At 58.1% G+C, this 14945-nt stretch overlaps 6 protein-coding genes across 6 annotated transcripts; 4 read left to right on the top strand and 2 right to left on the bottom strand.

The window, feature by feature from the left end:
- The first annotated feature begins 173 nt into the window (after positions 1–173).
- On the top strand, positions 174–1013 carry K452DRAFT_289772 (uncharacterized protein). Its single transcript, XM_033540888.1, has one exon. The coding sequence runs from the start codon at positions 319–321 to the stop codon at positions 607–609; it is 291 nt and encodes a 96-aa protein (XP_033394934.1). The 5' UTR covers positions 174–318; the 3' UTR covers positions 610–1013.
- On the bottom strand, positions 710–1344 carry K452DRAFT_73688 (uncharacterized protein). Its single transcript, XM_033547079.1, has 2 exons — positions 843–1344; positions 710–783 (listed from the first exon to the last, which is right to left on the bottom strand). Exon 1 carries the CDS (start codon positions 1227–1229, stop codon positions 870–872), a length of 360 nt encoding a protein of 119 aa, XP_033394933.1. The 5' UTR covers positions 1230–1344; the 3' UTR covers positions 710–783; positions 843–869.
- Positions 1345–3431: 2087 nt separating this feature from the next.
- On the top strand, positions 3432–4272 carry K452DRAFT_73673 (uncharacterized protein). The gene has a single exon (XM_033547078.1). The coding sequence runs from the start codon at positions 3548–3550 to the stop codon at positions 4079–4081; it is 534 nt and encodes a 177-aa protein (XP_033394932.1). The 5' UTR covers positions 3432–3547; the 3' UTR covers positions 4082–4272.
- K452DRAFT_73730 (uncharacterized protein) lies at positions 4191–6064 on the bottom strand. Its single transcript, XM_033547080.1, has 2 exons — positions 4546–6064; positions 4191–4432 (listed from the first exon to the last, which is right to left on the bottom strand). The coding sequence occupies exons 1-2, from the start codon at positions 5947–5949 to the stop codon at positions 4301–4303; spliced, it is 1536 nt and encodes a 511-aa protein (XP_033394931.1). The 5' UTR covers positions 5950–6064; the 3' UTR covers positions 4191–4300.
- Positions 6065–6458: 394 nt separating this feature from the next.
- K452DRAFT_320383 (uncharacterized protein) lies at positions 6459–8967 on the top strand. Its single transcript, XM_033544320.1, has 2 exons — positions 6459–8039; positions 8099–8967. Exons 1-2 carry the CDS (start codon positions 6911–6913, stop codon positions 8710–8712), a joined length of 1743 nt encoding a protein of 580 aa, XP_033394930.1. The 5' UTR covers positions 6459–6910; the 3' UTR covers positions 8713–8967.
- A 3822-nt stretch (positions 8968–12789) lies between these two features.
- Positions 12790–14944, top strand: K452DRAFT_275327 (uncharacterized protein; the record flags this gene model as incomplete). Its single annotated transcript, XM_033539230.1, has 5 exons — positions 12790–13237; positions 13290–13481; positions 13533–13873; positions 13933–14470; positions 14624–14944. 5 exons carry the CDS (start codon positions 12790–12792, stop codon positions 14809–14811), a joined length of 1707 nt encoding a protein of 568 aa, XP_033394929.1. The 3' UTR covers positions 14812–14944.
- Between the last annotated feature and the right edge of the window lies 1 nt (position 14945).

Raw genomic sequence — 14945 nt, 5'->3', positions numbered from 1 at the left:
GTGGTGGTGGTGTTGGTGTTCTACGCCTTGATTACAAGCTGGTGAAACTCGGCATTGTCGGCTGGAGAAGCGGCTTGACATGTTGTGGAGATGGTGATGTGCTTTGCTATGTATGTGTGCGGACGGAACAGTGGAAGGAGTTCGAAACTGGGTCCCGGTGTTGAGTTGAGCGGTTTAGAGTCGGAGGCACAGACGTTCCGGGCATATTAGGCCTCATCTATTACCAGGTGCTTGATTGGTTGGAGGATGTGGTTGGTTGTGATGGGCTGTAAGTAAGTCGTAGAGCTCGCCACCCTGTGAACAGCCTGGCTATTAAAGATGCAAAAAGAGCACACTATAAGACCAGCGTCTCTTCTCCTGAAGGGTTCTCCGCGATTGTCCCTCCATGCGTGGCTATATCATTTACGCCACTACGCCAACTCCCACGCACTCACTTTTACACCATCGCCGCCATACCTTACCTACCTAGGCACCTACCGGCACCAAAAACAGCAGTCTAGCCCGCTCATACACCACCACTACCACAATAACAACAACAACAACAACAACAACAACAACAACAACAACAACACGCCCTCCACGCACCCTCCCCGCCCGCCTAAACCCTAGGTAAGCGACTAGCACCCGCATCCCTTTCAGCGAAGCACATCAGAAACACTTCAGCGAAGCACACGTGCAGAGTGTCTTCTACCCAGCCTAGCCTAGCTTAAGCAGGTATCAAGCACGCGACTCAGAGCTCGCGGGTACGTGGTATCGCTCTGCGCTGCCTGCTCGCTCGCTCGCCTGGCCGATGCCGCGTAAGGTGCGCTGCCGCTCGACGCTGGGGCACACGCGGTACCTGCCCTGTCCTGCCCTGTCCCATCCCCATCTCATCTCATCTCATCCCACGCATCGCATCGCATCGCATCGCACTCTCCTGTCTCGATCGATACGGTTACGGCAGTGGCGGCGCTGTGTACGGTTTCGTGCGGTTTCTTGTGGTTTCGTGCGCGTGCGTACGCGTTGATAGGGGCGGGAGCGATGGGCGGGGTGGACGCCGCGGGATAGGATCTAGGAGGTAGATGGGAGGGGAGGGGAGGGGAGGGGTTTGAGGCGTCGTCGTCGTCGTCGTTGTCGTCGTCGAACGAGAAAGATTGGAGGAGGATAGAGAGGGAAAGAGGATGAATGAATAGAGATAGAAGGAAAGAGAGAGAGAGAGAGAGAGAGAGAGAGAGAGAGAGAGACCTCATATCACCTCATCTTACTTACCTACTTATTCCTGCAAAGTCTAACACCATCACACCACTCACTCGACCTACCTACCTAATCTACCATCTACCCACCTCTACTGAACCGATTTCCGGATCGAGTAGTTATGTAGGCTCTGAGTAGGCAAAAGTAACAGTAACCGTAAAGTGAACGCGTCCTTCGCAACCAGCCACCCAGCCAGCCAGCTGGCAAGGAGGCGCGTCGTACAACACCTACCTACCTACTCGAACCAACACCACCACCACGTCTACCACAGCGACAAGGCGACAAGGCCACCACCTCATCCCCCTTCCCGCCAGTCGCCACCCGCCCGCCCTGCAGATAAATTGAACTGAACTGCACTGCGTTCCCGCCCTCCCGTCCGCAGCCACTGCCGCCGCCATCGCATACCGCACGCCTCACTTACTTACCTGCCTACATCACAGCACGCACCTGATCCCAACGCACGCACGCACCCCCCAGCCCAGCCGTCACGCATCAGCGCCCAACAGCGGGTCCCCAGTCCAGCAGTGGGTGCATCGAAAGAAGCAAGCTTCCCAGATCCACCATCCTGCTCTCTCTCTCTCTCGCTCGACAGTGACACACGGTCGCCGAGCCCGGACACGGAACGCGGGACACAGACACCCCGCGCCTCACCGTACGCACACGCACACGCGCGCCCGGGCAGCGCCGACGACCGGGCGGCTGCCAGCAAGCTTTTTAGCCATAGCTTTAGCCTTGGCCTTAGCCTTCTTTTTTAACCTTTGTCTGCTGTCCCGCGCTCACCGACAGCGCCCTGACTCCTGTGTGTAAGAGCGTGCGTGCGTGGGCCGCGGGGGCCCGAGATAGCGGCGAGAGAGTGAGGCTCGTGTGATGGTCTCGCGATTTGGGAGCGCGTCCTTGCGGGGGTAGCGAGCGAGCGTGCGTGCGTGTGAGTGAGCGAGCGGGACTGCGACAGTGCGTGCGGGTTAGGTCGGATTGGATAGGACTGGGCAAGATTAGTTGTGTTTTGCCTAGGGATGCAACTGCATCGCCGCGCCGTCCTGTGTCGTTTCGCCTGCAAGGCCTAAGCTTCGATTTTGCTTAAGAGCGTGTGCCAGGGTGCGCGGGCGCGCGGGCGCGGGAGCGGCGCTGTGGCTCGTGCTCGTGCTTGCCTTCCGTGTCTATGGCCATGCCATGCCAGCTGCCAGGACAGCGTCGCAGCGAGCATGGCCATGGCAGTGGCAGCAGCGCAGGCGTCCAGACTCGAGGGCGGAGGTTGGAGGAGCACTGCGATGCGCTGAGGCGCGGTGCGGCGGTGCGGACAGCATGATCTCGCTGCGCGTGACTGCGTATGTACGGAGAATCATGGACCCCATGCGAATCAACCCAAATCAAATCAGCGTTCCTGCGCGCACTGGCATACGTACCTACGAGCCTTCGTTCGTACGAGCCCGTCTTCGTCCGTACTGTCGTCGACTCGTCTCGTCCGTAAACACCCGCCCGTCCTCCTCCGGGTCGGCAGTGACAATGACGCGCGTGACCACCAGCGCGGCCGCCTAGACGTTTCAGCCTAACCACCTCCTCCATCATCATCATCAATCTCCTTCGCCCGCATCGTCATCATCATCACCGTCGTCGTCGTGGTCGGCGGAGGCAGCGGAGAGCAGCGGCGGCGGCGCTACCGCATCAGGCAAGGCACCCGCAACGATGACAACAACAGCATGTTTCGGATCGGAGACTCAAACAACGACGACGGAAGAGCGTGCTGGGCTGCGGGCATCAATATTGTACAATACAATAGCGGGCTCGGGAATAGCGATCGCTGGTGATGGACATATTGTATGGCGGGGCGCGCGTCGCAGGTCGACGGAGGACGGAGGACGGAGACGGAGGATGCGCGCTGATGAGCACTGGGTGATGGGGACAATGGCGGGCGCGTGTCCTCGTCGTCATCATCGATGTCGTTGGGTTGTGAGCGGGCGTGATGGACGGACGTGATGAGACGCTGCGCGATGAACGACGCTGGGCACCAATCCATCCAATCCAGTGTGCAAGCAAGCAAGCAAGCAAGCAAGCAAGCAGCACAACGGCGGGGAACAGCAGCATAAGAGCGAATTCTCGCAACCACACGCACAAGATGATAGACGGCCCTCCTGCCTATCCTATCCATTATCCAGCAATTCACGCAGCCCGCTGTCCAACCGTACCCGCAACACACAGCTACCAGGTATGTAGCTAGCTACCTTCCTACCACGAGCGGTCAAGACCAAGACCAAGACCCAGGACCAGGAACAAGAGCAGGGCCCGCCTCGCGCCGGGCGGGCAGATCGCGACGAACATGTGGAGTAGGAGAGAACAACGATGGCCGTTGCGTTGCGTTGCGCCGCGTTGCGTTGCGTTGCAGTTGCAGTTGCATACGTACAGTGGACGCACGCATACATGTCGCGTTCCTACATACAACACAACACAACACACCTACGCAAGTTCTTGGTGCCAATGTAATCCGTACCGCGTGCGCGTCCATCACAACGGCCAGGCGGATAATCATATCGCGCGTGCTGCGACTCGGTATACCTGCCCGGGTGAGGCGGCCCCCGCATGGCCAAGGAACCTACCTATGCGGGCGGGCTGCAAGCCACACTCTATGCTGACTGCTACCACCACCACAACAATAGCAACGACAACAACGACGGACGGCGAGGAGGAGCCCACAGCCCACAACCTACCTACAACCTACCTAACCCAACCCAACCACGCACCTACCCGTCCACACCAACAACAACCGTGTGTCTACAAGCACAGATCCAAGCAACCCATCGCAGCCCAAGGGTCCAGTACCCACGCCCTCCACGCTCCACGTCGCAAAATGTAGATGCGTGACCCCAACCGTCCGCCTCAGGGGCGGCAGCGGCAGCGGCAGCGACAGCGGCAGCGGCACGGAAGCCTCACAGACCCTGCCGGCGCCGCGCCTTATACAGGGCGAGCCCAATCAGCGGGCTCCGCGCCCACGCAATGCTGGCGTCGCGCAACGCAAAAGTGAGGCTTGCCGCTTGGTGCCTGTGCGGGCACTGGCAGGCGGCGAGGCTGATGACTATTGATTGTATGAGGCGGCAGAACCCTCGTCGCGAGTCGGGGGCCGCAGCGCCCATGCGGGTGACCGGTTGGTGCCCACTTGTTCTGCGCGCTCGCTCGCACGCACAGATCGGAGCGCTGTCTCCGGCCGCTGCGTCGGGCGTCGGGCACGATTAGTAGTGCCTATTGTACGTTTTGAATGCAATGTGTGATTCGATGGTGAAGGGCCCAACTACTGCCGGCATGACGACGGGCGGAACGAACCATCCATCTAGCCAAGCAGCCAGCCAGCTGGCTGCCGCCATCCCCGCCGTCCCCGCCGTGCTTTCGCCACCGCCGCACTGGAATAGGGGCTCGGTGTGGGTTGGGAGTGGGTGCGTGGATGCCTGTTTTTCCCTGCATGGAAGGATTCTGGAAGCGGCGTCGAAGGGCCTTGGGACGGCGGTGGACAAGGGGACGCCTCGTTGTTGGGAGGGAGGGCCGTGAACGCGCCCAGGTCGAGATCAAGGATCGAGGGGGTCGAGGTCGTCCAAGATCACCTGTTTGCATGAACCCGGCTGCTGCTGCTGCTACTGTTGCTGCCCAAAAAAAACAAAACGACGACGATCGCGCAGCCAGAGATCTCGCGACTCCAGCGTTTCGGATCGGATGAAACTGGGCACGCGCGCACCTCGCAATCAGCAGAGCAGGCCGATCGCGGTATAGCGGGTTCGGGCGTCCCAATATGCCGAGCGGGCGGGCGCTCCACGGGGGACTGTCGCAGCCGCAGCAGCGCCAGCATGCGGGTTGTGGAGGAGGAGCGTGAGGAGCGAGGAGGGAGCACGCGCCCCGGCTACGCGGCATCCGCTGCGACCAAATCCCGTGTTTGGGTTCGACCGCCTCCCTCATGGGGAGACCATCCCGCCGCAAGCGACTCGCGCGATCTGCGCGTGTCAATCCGCGTGTCAAGCTGGCACTCCACCTGCGCGACTTTTTGGGGAAGCGGGCTGCGCTGCTAGGTAGAAGACGGATTGGGGGATGGGGGGAAGGAAGGGGAAAAGGAGCGCGCCGCGACGACGACGGCGGTGTCGAGTCGAGCATAAACAACAAACAACACGACAACGCGCGCGCGGAAACCATTGGCCGACAAGCAAGGCTTGCAACACGTCTGTGTCGGCGGCGCTCAGACTTTTTCAGGACCGACCCCCATCGATGACGAGCGTTGGACAGCGCCACCGACGACGACCGCCCGCCTAGCTTAGCTGAGCGGGGCGCTCGGGCCCTCGTCCGGCGACGAGACAAACACGAACGCGCAGGAATCCTGCTGCAGCTTGGCTTCACCTCTGCCTGCCTGTCCTTGGACGGTGAGCGGAAGAGCCGCTTTACGTCAGAGCCACCGAACTGTTTGTTCCCGGCCCGGCGAGCTGCCGAAATTTGCTTTGCGAGAGCGCAGAGGAAACAACAGACGCCCGCGCGGCCCGGCTGCCTGCGACCGACCGGCCCCGGCTCGTCGTGTCTTCTCCATGTCGCTCGCCCGTCTCGTTCGTACGGGGAAAATTGCTGGGGAGGCGCGGGAGGGGGGGGGTGCTCGAGGGGAATTGGGGGCACGAGGAGCAGCTGGTGCGGGCTCCCCACACGTCGTTCGACCAGAAGCGGCGCCGAGGGCCGCGCCCAGCGAATCCGCCCCATAAAACCCACCGCAGGGAGCGAAAAGTGGTGTGGTCGTGGTGTTGCAGCGCGCACTGTGCACGCGCGCTCCAGATTGTCCGTCTCCACTACCGAGAAGGGGAGCGGTCGCCGCGGGCGCGACTCGCCAGCGCGACAATCATCGAGGGTTTTGGGCGTCGTTTCGTCCTGTGGCCTGTCCAAGTTGTCAGCTTCCTGCGACAAACCTTCTTTTTTTTGTTGTGTCTGTGCCGATGTTGCGGCGCAGAGCCACTGCCGTGCTAGTGCCGGGCCCCTGCGCCGAACGACCCACCGTGTCACGCCTCAGGCCGCTAGGGGGACACGCCGGTCCGCCAATGTTACCGTACGGACGTTGCAGCCAAGGCCCTCCGCCGAAAGCTTGCGGAAGAAACACAGTAGCCTTTTCGCCTTTCGCCTTTTCCCCCGGCTTGACATCATGGGCCAGCACAGCGGCTCGTTTTTTTTTTTTACTTCCCACAGAGGAAGCCGCGTCCACGCCAGCCCTCGCGCGCGCCACGCCCGCTTCTAAGCGGCGCCTTCAAGCCGTCGTCCGCCATGGCTAGGTTCTTTTCGGATCGTCTGATCGACAGGGCCTGCCGGTTCGGCAAGCGATAAGGCTGTCCTAGCGCCGCATTTTCCTCGGCCTCAATGCGGGTTTGCCTCTCCCGAAGGCCCAGTTTTCCCGCCAGGCCCCGGTCCACTGCTCTCGTTATTCTCTCCGTGTCGCGCGGTGGATACGCAGGCATCCGCCGCAGACTCGGACCCGATTAGGTCTCCAACGTCATCGGACGGCCTCGACTGACACGCCGCCGCCTCAACAACCGGGCCCTGGTCAGCTATGTCCGTCCCTGAGGAGCCACGTGCTGTCCGCGCCGGCGAATATAAGTGAAAAGCTGCCCCGGATCTTTGCACGATAGCTGGCTGGATACCTTCCCCATCAGATACCCCAGGAATTCCGAACAACATGCCTGCCAAAGCGTCGAGACATAACAATACGGGCAGCAATGTCGCCCACCTCGAGGGCGAGACCCCGGTCGACTCGTCCAACAACTCAACCCACAAGAAGTTCAACACCAAGCGCGGATGCATCTGCGGTGGCAAGTACCTGGAGGCCCTGAACGCCGACGCCGGCAACGCCAGCACCCGCGGCGAGCTTGTCTCCCTCGAGATCGACATGCCCCTCACCTACACCAAGACGGCCGAGGACCACGGCGAGGAGGTCATCCTGTTGGAATTTGCTCCTGGTGACAAGGAGAACCCCTTCAACTGGTCATCCTTCCGCAAGGCCTACTCGACCGCTCTTCTGTGCCTGATGACCTTGACCATCGGTCTGGCGACGACGGCCTACTCTTCCGGTATCGGCAGCATGTGCAAGGATTTTGGCGTCGAGAAGGAGATTGGCCAGCTTGGTCTCTTCCTCTTCAACATCACTTGCGCCTTGGCTCCTCTGTTCCTTGCGCCTTTCTGCGAGTTGGTCGGTCGTAAGCTCGTCTACGTCGGTGCCTACTGCTGCTTCACCTTGACTTTCATTGGTCTGTCTCTCGGCAAGAACATCGGCACCATCCTGGTCCTTCGTGCGCTGCTCGGTCTCTTCGGATGTGTTGGTACGATTCTCGTCGGTGGTACCTTCTCCGACATGTACATTCCCGACAAGCGTTCCGGCCCGATGGCCCTCTTCTCGTACATTGCCATTCTCGGTACGGTCGGCGCACCCATCTACGCTGGTTTCATCGACATGACCATCGGCTGGAGGTGGATTGAGGGTATTCAGGGTCTTTCCTGCGTTCCTCTCTTGATCGTTATCCTCCTCACCTTCAAGGAGACCCGTGGTGGTGTGACGCTCAAGAAGCGCGCCAAGGCCATCCGCGCTGCCACCAACAACGAGATGTACAAGTCCAAGATGGACCTTGAGGCCCGCAACATCAAGCAGATGCTTCACAACTCCTCAGTCAAGGCCATCCACATGCTGGCTACCGAGCCCGTCGTCTTCGCTTTCGGTCTCTGGATCTCTTTCGCTTGGTTCCTGGCCTTCCTTTTCTTGTCGGTCATTCCTATCACTTTCACCGAGAAGCACGGCTGGAACGAGGGTGTCTGTAAGTTTTCCCGCGTCGCACATTCTTGGTCTTTCCGCAGTTGCTGACTTTTCCCCCAGCTGGTCTTCCCTACATCGCTCTCTGCATCGGTGTCACCCTGGGCTACGGCCTCAACTACTTCCAGATCAGGAAGTACAACCAGCTGATGAAGGAGCGCAATGGCAACGTCGCGCCCGAGGCTCGTCTGTACGGTGCTCTTTTCGGCGCCATCTGGCTCCCCATCGGTCTCTTCATCTACTCTTTCACCCAGTACGGTTACCTCACCTGGGTTGGCCCCGTCATCGCCCTGGCCCTGATCGCCTTCGGTATATTCTTCATCTTCGAGTCTTGCTACTCCTTCACTGCCGACTGCTACGGCGAGAACAGCTCCTCTGCCATCGCCGGCCAAGGTCTCATGCGTAACACGCTCGGTGCCATTTCGCCTCTGTTCGCCAACCAGTTCTTCCACAACATGGGCTCGCAGTGGGCCGGTCTGTTGCTGGCTCTCGTTGCCGTCCTCCTGACGACGCTCCCCTTCGTCATGTACAAGTTCGGACCCGCGCTCCGCGCTCGCTCCAAGCTTGCCGAGGTCATGCAGGCCGAGGTCGAGGACAGCGACATCGAGGGCGAGAAGACCAACAACGCCATCGACGGCCAGCCCGGCGGAACGCTGATGGACCCCCAGCGCGTCTAAATGCGCTTAATACCCCCTAAGCAAATTTTTTGCAAAAAAGTCGATTGGACGGCGGCGTTTGTCGTTTTTCTATCGCGGGTACGGAGTATTTTCTACCCTTCTACGATCTTCTGGATTTTTTAATGTTGTGGTGGGGCATTTGCTGAGGGCTGGATGGACGGCCGAAACTTTAATGATCATGTGTTGTATGTAACGATTAGCCTCGCCTCGCACAGGGCGAGAGAAAGTATGCAAGAATATCTTGTCAACTCATTTTGTGGTTCCTTGGCTTTGCTGTGAACGTCGATGATTCCTTTGATCCTGGTTCCGGTATGCGTCCGCTGTGGTCAAGGTCCTTGTTCGATCCGGTCCAGGTCCTGGGATCCTGCGCACCTTGGCTGCACTGTGGTGGTAAGTGTTCCTGTCCGATTTTACGGTTTGACGGCCATGTTCCGCGATGGATGTTTTAGGGCCAGCCGTCATCCTGCAAATGTGGGTAAGAGTATCTTCTAGGTGCTGCCCAGTGACGGTGTACCTTTGCCGTAGTAGTAGTGCCCAGCGTGGTCTGCTGCGTTTACCCAGTGAACACAGGTTCATGTTCAGATCCTCTGTCTGTACCTGTTCCCATCTGTGTTCCTACTCTTGCCAGTATCCATGATTCCCTTCTTTCCCGTTCAAACCCTGCCCTTGTTCGAAACCGAGGTGATGGAGGCAGCCGTATTTAGCATCGTTCGATCGGGAGCGGAGCCGAGAAAAAAGGTGAGTGAGGACGGGGGTGGGGCTATAAGAGTGGAATCGGCGAGGTTGGGTGTGGGGTAGAGTGGCGTGGTGTGACGTGTGAAGCGGTGGTGGTGGTAACCGGCGCAGCGGTCGAGGCTGGTCGTCAATCATCCATCAGTCGCGACGCCAGCGGGGTGGTAGCCGTGGCAGCCGCGTCGTTGATCGTCGGATTGCCGGTTTCCCTGTCGTCATCCGTTCGTTTGGGCCCGATGTGTCTGGCCTTGCTGGTCGCCTGTCGTGCTGTGCAGGTGTAGAGTACAGAAGCGCGTCGAGGTTCCTTTTTAGAGTCCCTGTGGTACGGTGTCCATTGCGAAACCGCCAAGTCTGATTTCTTCCCAGTACGTTCGTTCCCCCCTTAATCCCCGGTCGGTGGTGGCCATTGTTGTTGTCGTAGTTGTTGTCAGTGTTCGCGTGTCCGAGTGGGTTGTGTGGTGTGTCGATCAGCGCACCCCAGAAATCCGGGGGAAAGGGCCAACGATCCGGGGCAGGCCTGGGGCTTGGGGCGGGCGGGCAGCACCGGGCCTTTTAAAGCGCAGGCACGGCGGCGGCAGAAATCCTGTCTCACGGCGATGCATCGTACGATGACACACGGCAACGCGCCCCCTCGGCCGGAGACGAGGCTCCAGACGCGGCTAATGAGAGCCTTGGTTTGCGTTGGGGCCCCAGGCGCTCCCCGGATCGTTGATGAGGCTCTGGGGGGCTCGCGTGCCCGCTTTAGCCTGAATCCGCCCACACCCCGCCATTGGCTGGATAAATCGCAAAACGGCCGCCGTCGCCGCCGCCGCCGTCACCTGGCAACTCCCGCCGACGTTGCATTCCTTGTTCTTCGCCGTCCTTTGCTTCTTCCTTGTCGGCGGTGAGTTGCGTTGGGCTCTTGTTCCACGGATGTCACGCCCGCCAAGCGTCACGGCTCCGACGGCCGTATTCGCTTCTTGCATCATTGCTCCGGCCTGTGGAGCTGGAGAGAGCCCGGACGAGCCTTTCGAGCCTGAGCCCGCCTGTCTCGTGCTCTTTCACGATGGCTTCATCCGGAGAAAAGCATTGCCCATGCCGGAATCTTGGCCGTGCGCAGACCCTCGCGCGGAGAGGCAGTCGCCGCGACTCGAGGCGACGGGGCTCGAACGGCCGTAAGAGTGTCATTTGCTCACGATGCATTCATCCGTACAGACTGGCGGTTTTATCCGTAATGAAATGCTCTTCGTACCGAACGCAGGTGTTTAACTGACAAACTTTCTACCCCCAGCATCGCTTCTCACTGCTCTTCGACCAACCGTATTCCAACCACACAATCTGTCTAGCATCTGCCTGACCACCGACAATCACAGATAGTTTCTAAGTCCTTTTACTACCGGCAACACCACCCTCAGCATTCGCGCCATGACACGCCAAAACTGCTCCTAGACCGCATGGCGGCCAATCGCTTGGCCCTTCGGCGATTCTACGCCGGACTCTCACGATGAGGCCACAGACGAACCAGATCAGGGTCCTAGGAGCAATATACAACGGCACTCAAGTGCCGAGACGCACGGTTCTCGGACACGGTACTTGGCGTCCTTGCAGCATTTGTGGTTAAAATTCTAGCCTTTCCTCTGCATACTTCTCATGCAGAAGCCTGGACTCGTCCTTCTCGGGAGCATGATCAGCGGCAAATCTTGTTTTGAAGCGATGGTCTTTGGGAGAAGTACTCACGTTACTGTTTAGGAAGGCATACAACATCCGGATCACGATGCGGACAGTCCCACTTGTACCTTGTGCGCAAACATCGGTTCATTCGTAAATCACTGGATGTCCCCAATCGCTAGATGCGAAACTGCGATATTAAGTTTACCTCATATCGTTGCCATTGCCGCTGGACCATCAACACTAGACTTTATTTGGGGTGACGCCTACCAGATACTTCAGAACAGGACGAGGCCGCACAATTACTTCACTGGGTCACCGCGTCCAGCCGCTTGTCAGTTGTAAGATGGTTCCTTTTCTGCGGCCGATGTCTGGAATATTCTTGAAAGCAACCGAAGACCACAATCTATGAATTTCTGGAAACAGTTGGACGTGAATAAGCGCATCATTTTCAGGGAGCGGAAGAGCTGGATTGTTAGCACCACAAAGTGTTTTTCTCTTGCCTATCCACTTCCAAATTCAACATCTGGCCAGCTTCAAGGACATGCCGAGGAGACCCGCGTTGGGAATGTGCCCATCTGGTGGCCTGCACTATACAGCAAATATTCGGTCCCGGCAATCGTATAACCATACAACACCCTGCTATTCAGCAGCAAAGTGAGAACTTTGAAGAGATCCGTGCTGGGCTATTATCATCGCGCCGCGATCTGATCTTGATGAGGCAAGCAAATTTCCCCAAACGGGTAAAATTAGTAGGTACGAAGGACTAGTTCTGCGCAAGGAATATTGAAAGTTGGATAACAAAAGAGATGTCGTTGCACCATACGTTACTACAGTACTGCAGGATGGATGTCCGAGGAGAGAAACCCAAGTGGAAAACCGAAGATGAATGTCGAACTAAGCATCCACATTTTACTTTCTTTCGGTTAACGGATTACCGCAACTGCGAAAAGATCGTCCTGTCAGTGCAACACACAGCCATCACAATATCGTCTACGAAATTTTCCTGTTGGCGAGACGAATAGAATTGAGCAGCTTACCAGCTACAACCACCCAGCATAAACAAAGCTGCAGTTGTGGAAGCCTCTCGGAGGAATGGCAGTTTACCTACTTCCGAATTTGATAGCACGACAAGCAGGTCGTCACCCGACCTCAACCGTGCAACGCAACCCCTCTGCTTCGCTGTCGCCATATCGTAGTACACAAACGCCACCTCCGTAAGATTTGAACATTTGAACACTTTCCATGCTGAGAAATTGATCTACTTCCGCGAGTTCTTCGATATGTTCAGGGCATGTTCCAGACCTTCCACCATGCGGCAGCGGATAGGCGGCCGGGGGGTCTCGTGGCCCGCGCTGACTTTCTCCACGCAGTCGGCCCGGACCTACGTCCCGCAATACACGAACACCCATTGGACGTTTGTGTTCACCAGCTAACGACCATCCAATAGGCTGTTACCATGTCGCATGTCTCCTGTTTTGCTCAACCTGCTTTGCCCACGAGCCGGCCCAATCATCTGATAATGCTATCAAGACCCACGACAACGAGTCGTATGCCTTCCCCCTGTTGACGTGCATGAACCCCTCCACGTTTAAATATTCTGCGTTCGCGCCTCGAGTGCTGTTTTCGGATCGTTGCTTGTCTCCCGTTTCCAAATACTACCCGGGTTTACACTGCTTTAGTGTGTGAAACTCCGCCATGGCAAACCCGTCCCCCCTCTCCCTGGAGGGGTTGAAGGCCGCCCTGGAGACGGACCCGATCACGGCGGCCATATCGGCAGCGGGCTTGGGATTAATATTTCATCTGACGGTTCTGCGGAACATCGAGCTGGATAACCACATTTACACCTTCATCTTCTCGTCTATCTTGGCTGTCGTTGCTGTTGCATTCGCGTACATCGCTGTCGCCAACTTCGCCGTGCCGGCGGCTTTGGCTCGCGTTGCGCTCGTCACTACGGGCTTCAACATCGGACTTTTCTTCAGCATCGCGGTTTATAGGCTCTTCTTCCACCGGCTACGCAAGTTTCCCGGCCCCTGGGGCGCAAAACTCACTCGTTTCTATGCTGTCCGCCTCGCTGCGAAGGAAACCCAGTACCATGAGGAAATTAGAAAGATGCACGCCCAGTACGGCGACTTCATCCGCACAGGTGAGCTTTATGCGATCATTTCCGCGAGTTTTCGTTAACCGCCAACCTAAAGGCCCCCGCGAGGTTTGTGTTGTCCGCAAGTCAGCGGTTCCTTTGATTTACGGCCCACAAACGGAATGCACCAAGGCTACATGGTACATCCAGGCCTCGAGCGATTGCACCAAGGTTTCCATTCATATGACTCGGGACTTCTTGGACCACAAGAGGAGACGCAAGGCTTGGGACAGAGGCTTTGCCATTAAAGGTACTGACAGATTGACGCCCGTAAAATTTGCCATGCTTACGTCTTACGCAGCGCTTAACACCTATGAGCCGCGCATCAAGAGGATAGCCGATGAGCTGATGAACCAAATCCATTCTCACATTTCTGACGGCAGGCCCATGGATGCGACTGCCTGGTCCATGTACATGTCCTTCGACATCATGGGTGAAATCGGCTTCGGCAAGGACTTCGGCTGCGTCGCCTCGGGCGAAGAGCACATTGCGATCAAGGGCCTCCACGACCACATGAACATCCTCGGCATCATGTCGAATATGCCCTGGGCGCTGAACGTCTTGGCCCGGGTCCCCGGTGCCACAGCCGGCTACGCTGACCTCTTTGGATGGTGCTCGAGCCAGGTCCACGTGAAGAAAAAGGTAGCCCGCCACCGCGTATAAAACGACCAGATGAAGAAATCAGCACTAACGCCACCCAGGAATGGAACGCGGAGCAATACCCCCAGGACGTCATGTCCTGGCTGATCAAAGCCCTCAAGGAGAAAGACATCACCGCGCCGCCCTCAGAAGACGCGCTCGAAGAAGACGCGCGCACGTTCGTCATCGCCGGCAGCGAAACGACCGCCACGACGCTCGCTTGCATCCTCTTCTACCTCGCCAAGTACCCCTCCGTGCTGAAGAAGCTGCAAGCGCAGCTGGACACGGCCATGCCCGCCGGCAACAGCGAGTGGACGTACGAGAAAGCCAAGAGCGTGTCCTTCATCGACGACATTATGAACGAGACGCTGCGCATCAAGCCCGCCGTCATGACGGGCGTGTACCGCGAGACCCCGACGCATGGCCTTATGGTCGACGAGACGTTTATTCCGGGCAACACGCACGTGTTCGTCCCGATGAAGCTTATCCAGAATGATCCGAGGTACTGGCAGCAGGCAGACGAGTTTATTCCCGAGCGGTTTGGCGAGCGCAGGGCTGAGATGGGCACGGATGGCGCGCCGTTTATGCCGTTTAACATTGGTGAGTTTGCCACGCTTCTCCTCGCACTTTCTATTCGTCTTCTGCTTTTCTTCCTTCACCCCTGATTGGGGCAGGAGGGGGTGCAGGTGGTGATGTCATGCTGGATAGGGAAGGAAATCCGCACACATTCAAACTCATGCTAACAATCCCAAGGCACCTACTCCTGCCCCGGCAAAAACCTCGCCATCATGTCCCTCCGTATCTCCATCAGCAACATCGCCCAGCTGTACAACGTGTCCTTCGCGCCGGGTGAGACGGGCGAGGCATTCGACACGGGCGCGCTCGACACCTTCACCACGACGCTGCCCCCCGTCATGCTGCAGTTCACGCGGCGACAATAAGCGCCCTGCATGATGAGTTGAGCTTGGTCGTGCGGGGGGAAATATGGTTTTGTAAGTGTGGGTGATGTAAGAGTGAGTTGAGTTGAGTTGTATTCATTTACCCTGACCCATCGCCCTGAGCGATATGCAGGCTA

Source organism: Aplosporella prunicola (assembly GCF_010093885.1).
Source record: "Aplosporella prunicola CBS 121167 unplaced genomic scaffold K452scaffold_20, whole genome shotgun sequence".
In the NCBI taxonomy this organism is placed as follows: Eukaryota; Fungi; Ascomycota; class Dothideomycetes; order Botryosphaeriales; family Aplosporellaceae; genus Aplosporella; species Aplosporella prunicola.
This window is presented reverse-complemented; position numbering and strand designations above follow the sequence as displayed.

Coding starts and splice junctions, on each gene's coding strand:
- K452DRAFT_73688 (XM_033547079.1), bottom strand. CDS start 1,229: ATGAGGTCTCTCTCTCTCTCTCTCTCTCTCTCTCTCTCTCTCTCTTTC.
- K452DRAFT_289772 (XM_033540888.1), top strand. CDS start 319: ATGCAAAAAGAGCACACTATAAGACCAGCGTCTCTTCTCCTGAAGGGT.
- K452DRAFT_320383 (XM_033544320.1), top strand. CDS start 6,911: ATGCCTGCCAAAGCGTCGAGACATAACAATACGGGCAGCAATGTCGCC. Junction 8,040..8,098: donor CGGCTGGAACGAGGGTGTCT/GTAAGTTTTCCC, acceptor CTTTTCCCCCAG/CTGGTCTTCCCTACATCGCT.
- K452DRAFT_73730 (XM_033547080.1), bottom strand. CDS start 5,949: ATGGGGCGGATTCGCTGGGCGCGGCCCTCGGCGCCGCTTCTGGTCGAA. Junction 4,433..4,545: donor GCTGCTTGGCTAGATGGATG/GTTCGTTCCGCC, acceptor CGCCCGACGCAG/CGGCCGGAGACAGCGCTCCG.
- K452DRAFT_73673 (XM_033547078.1), top strand. CDS start 3,548: ATGTGGAGTAGGAGAGAACAACGATGGCCGTTGCGTTGCGTTGCGCCG.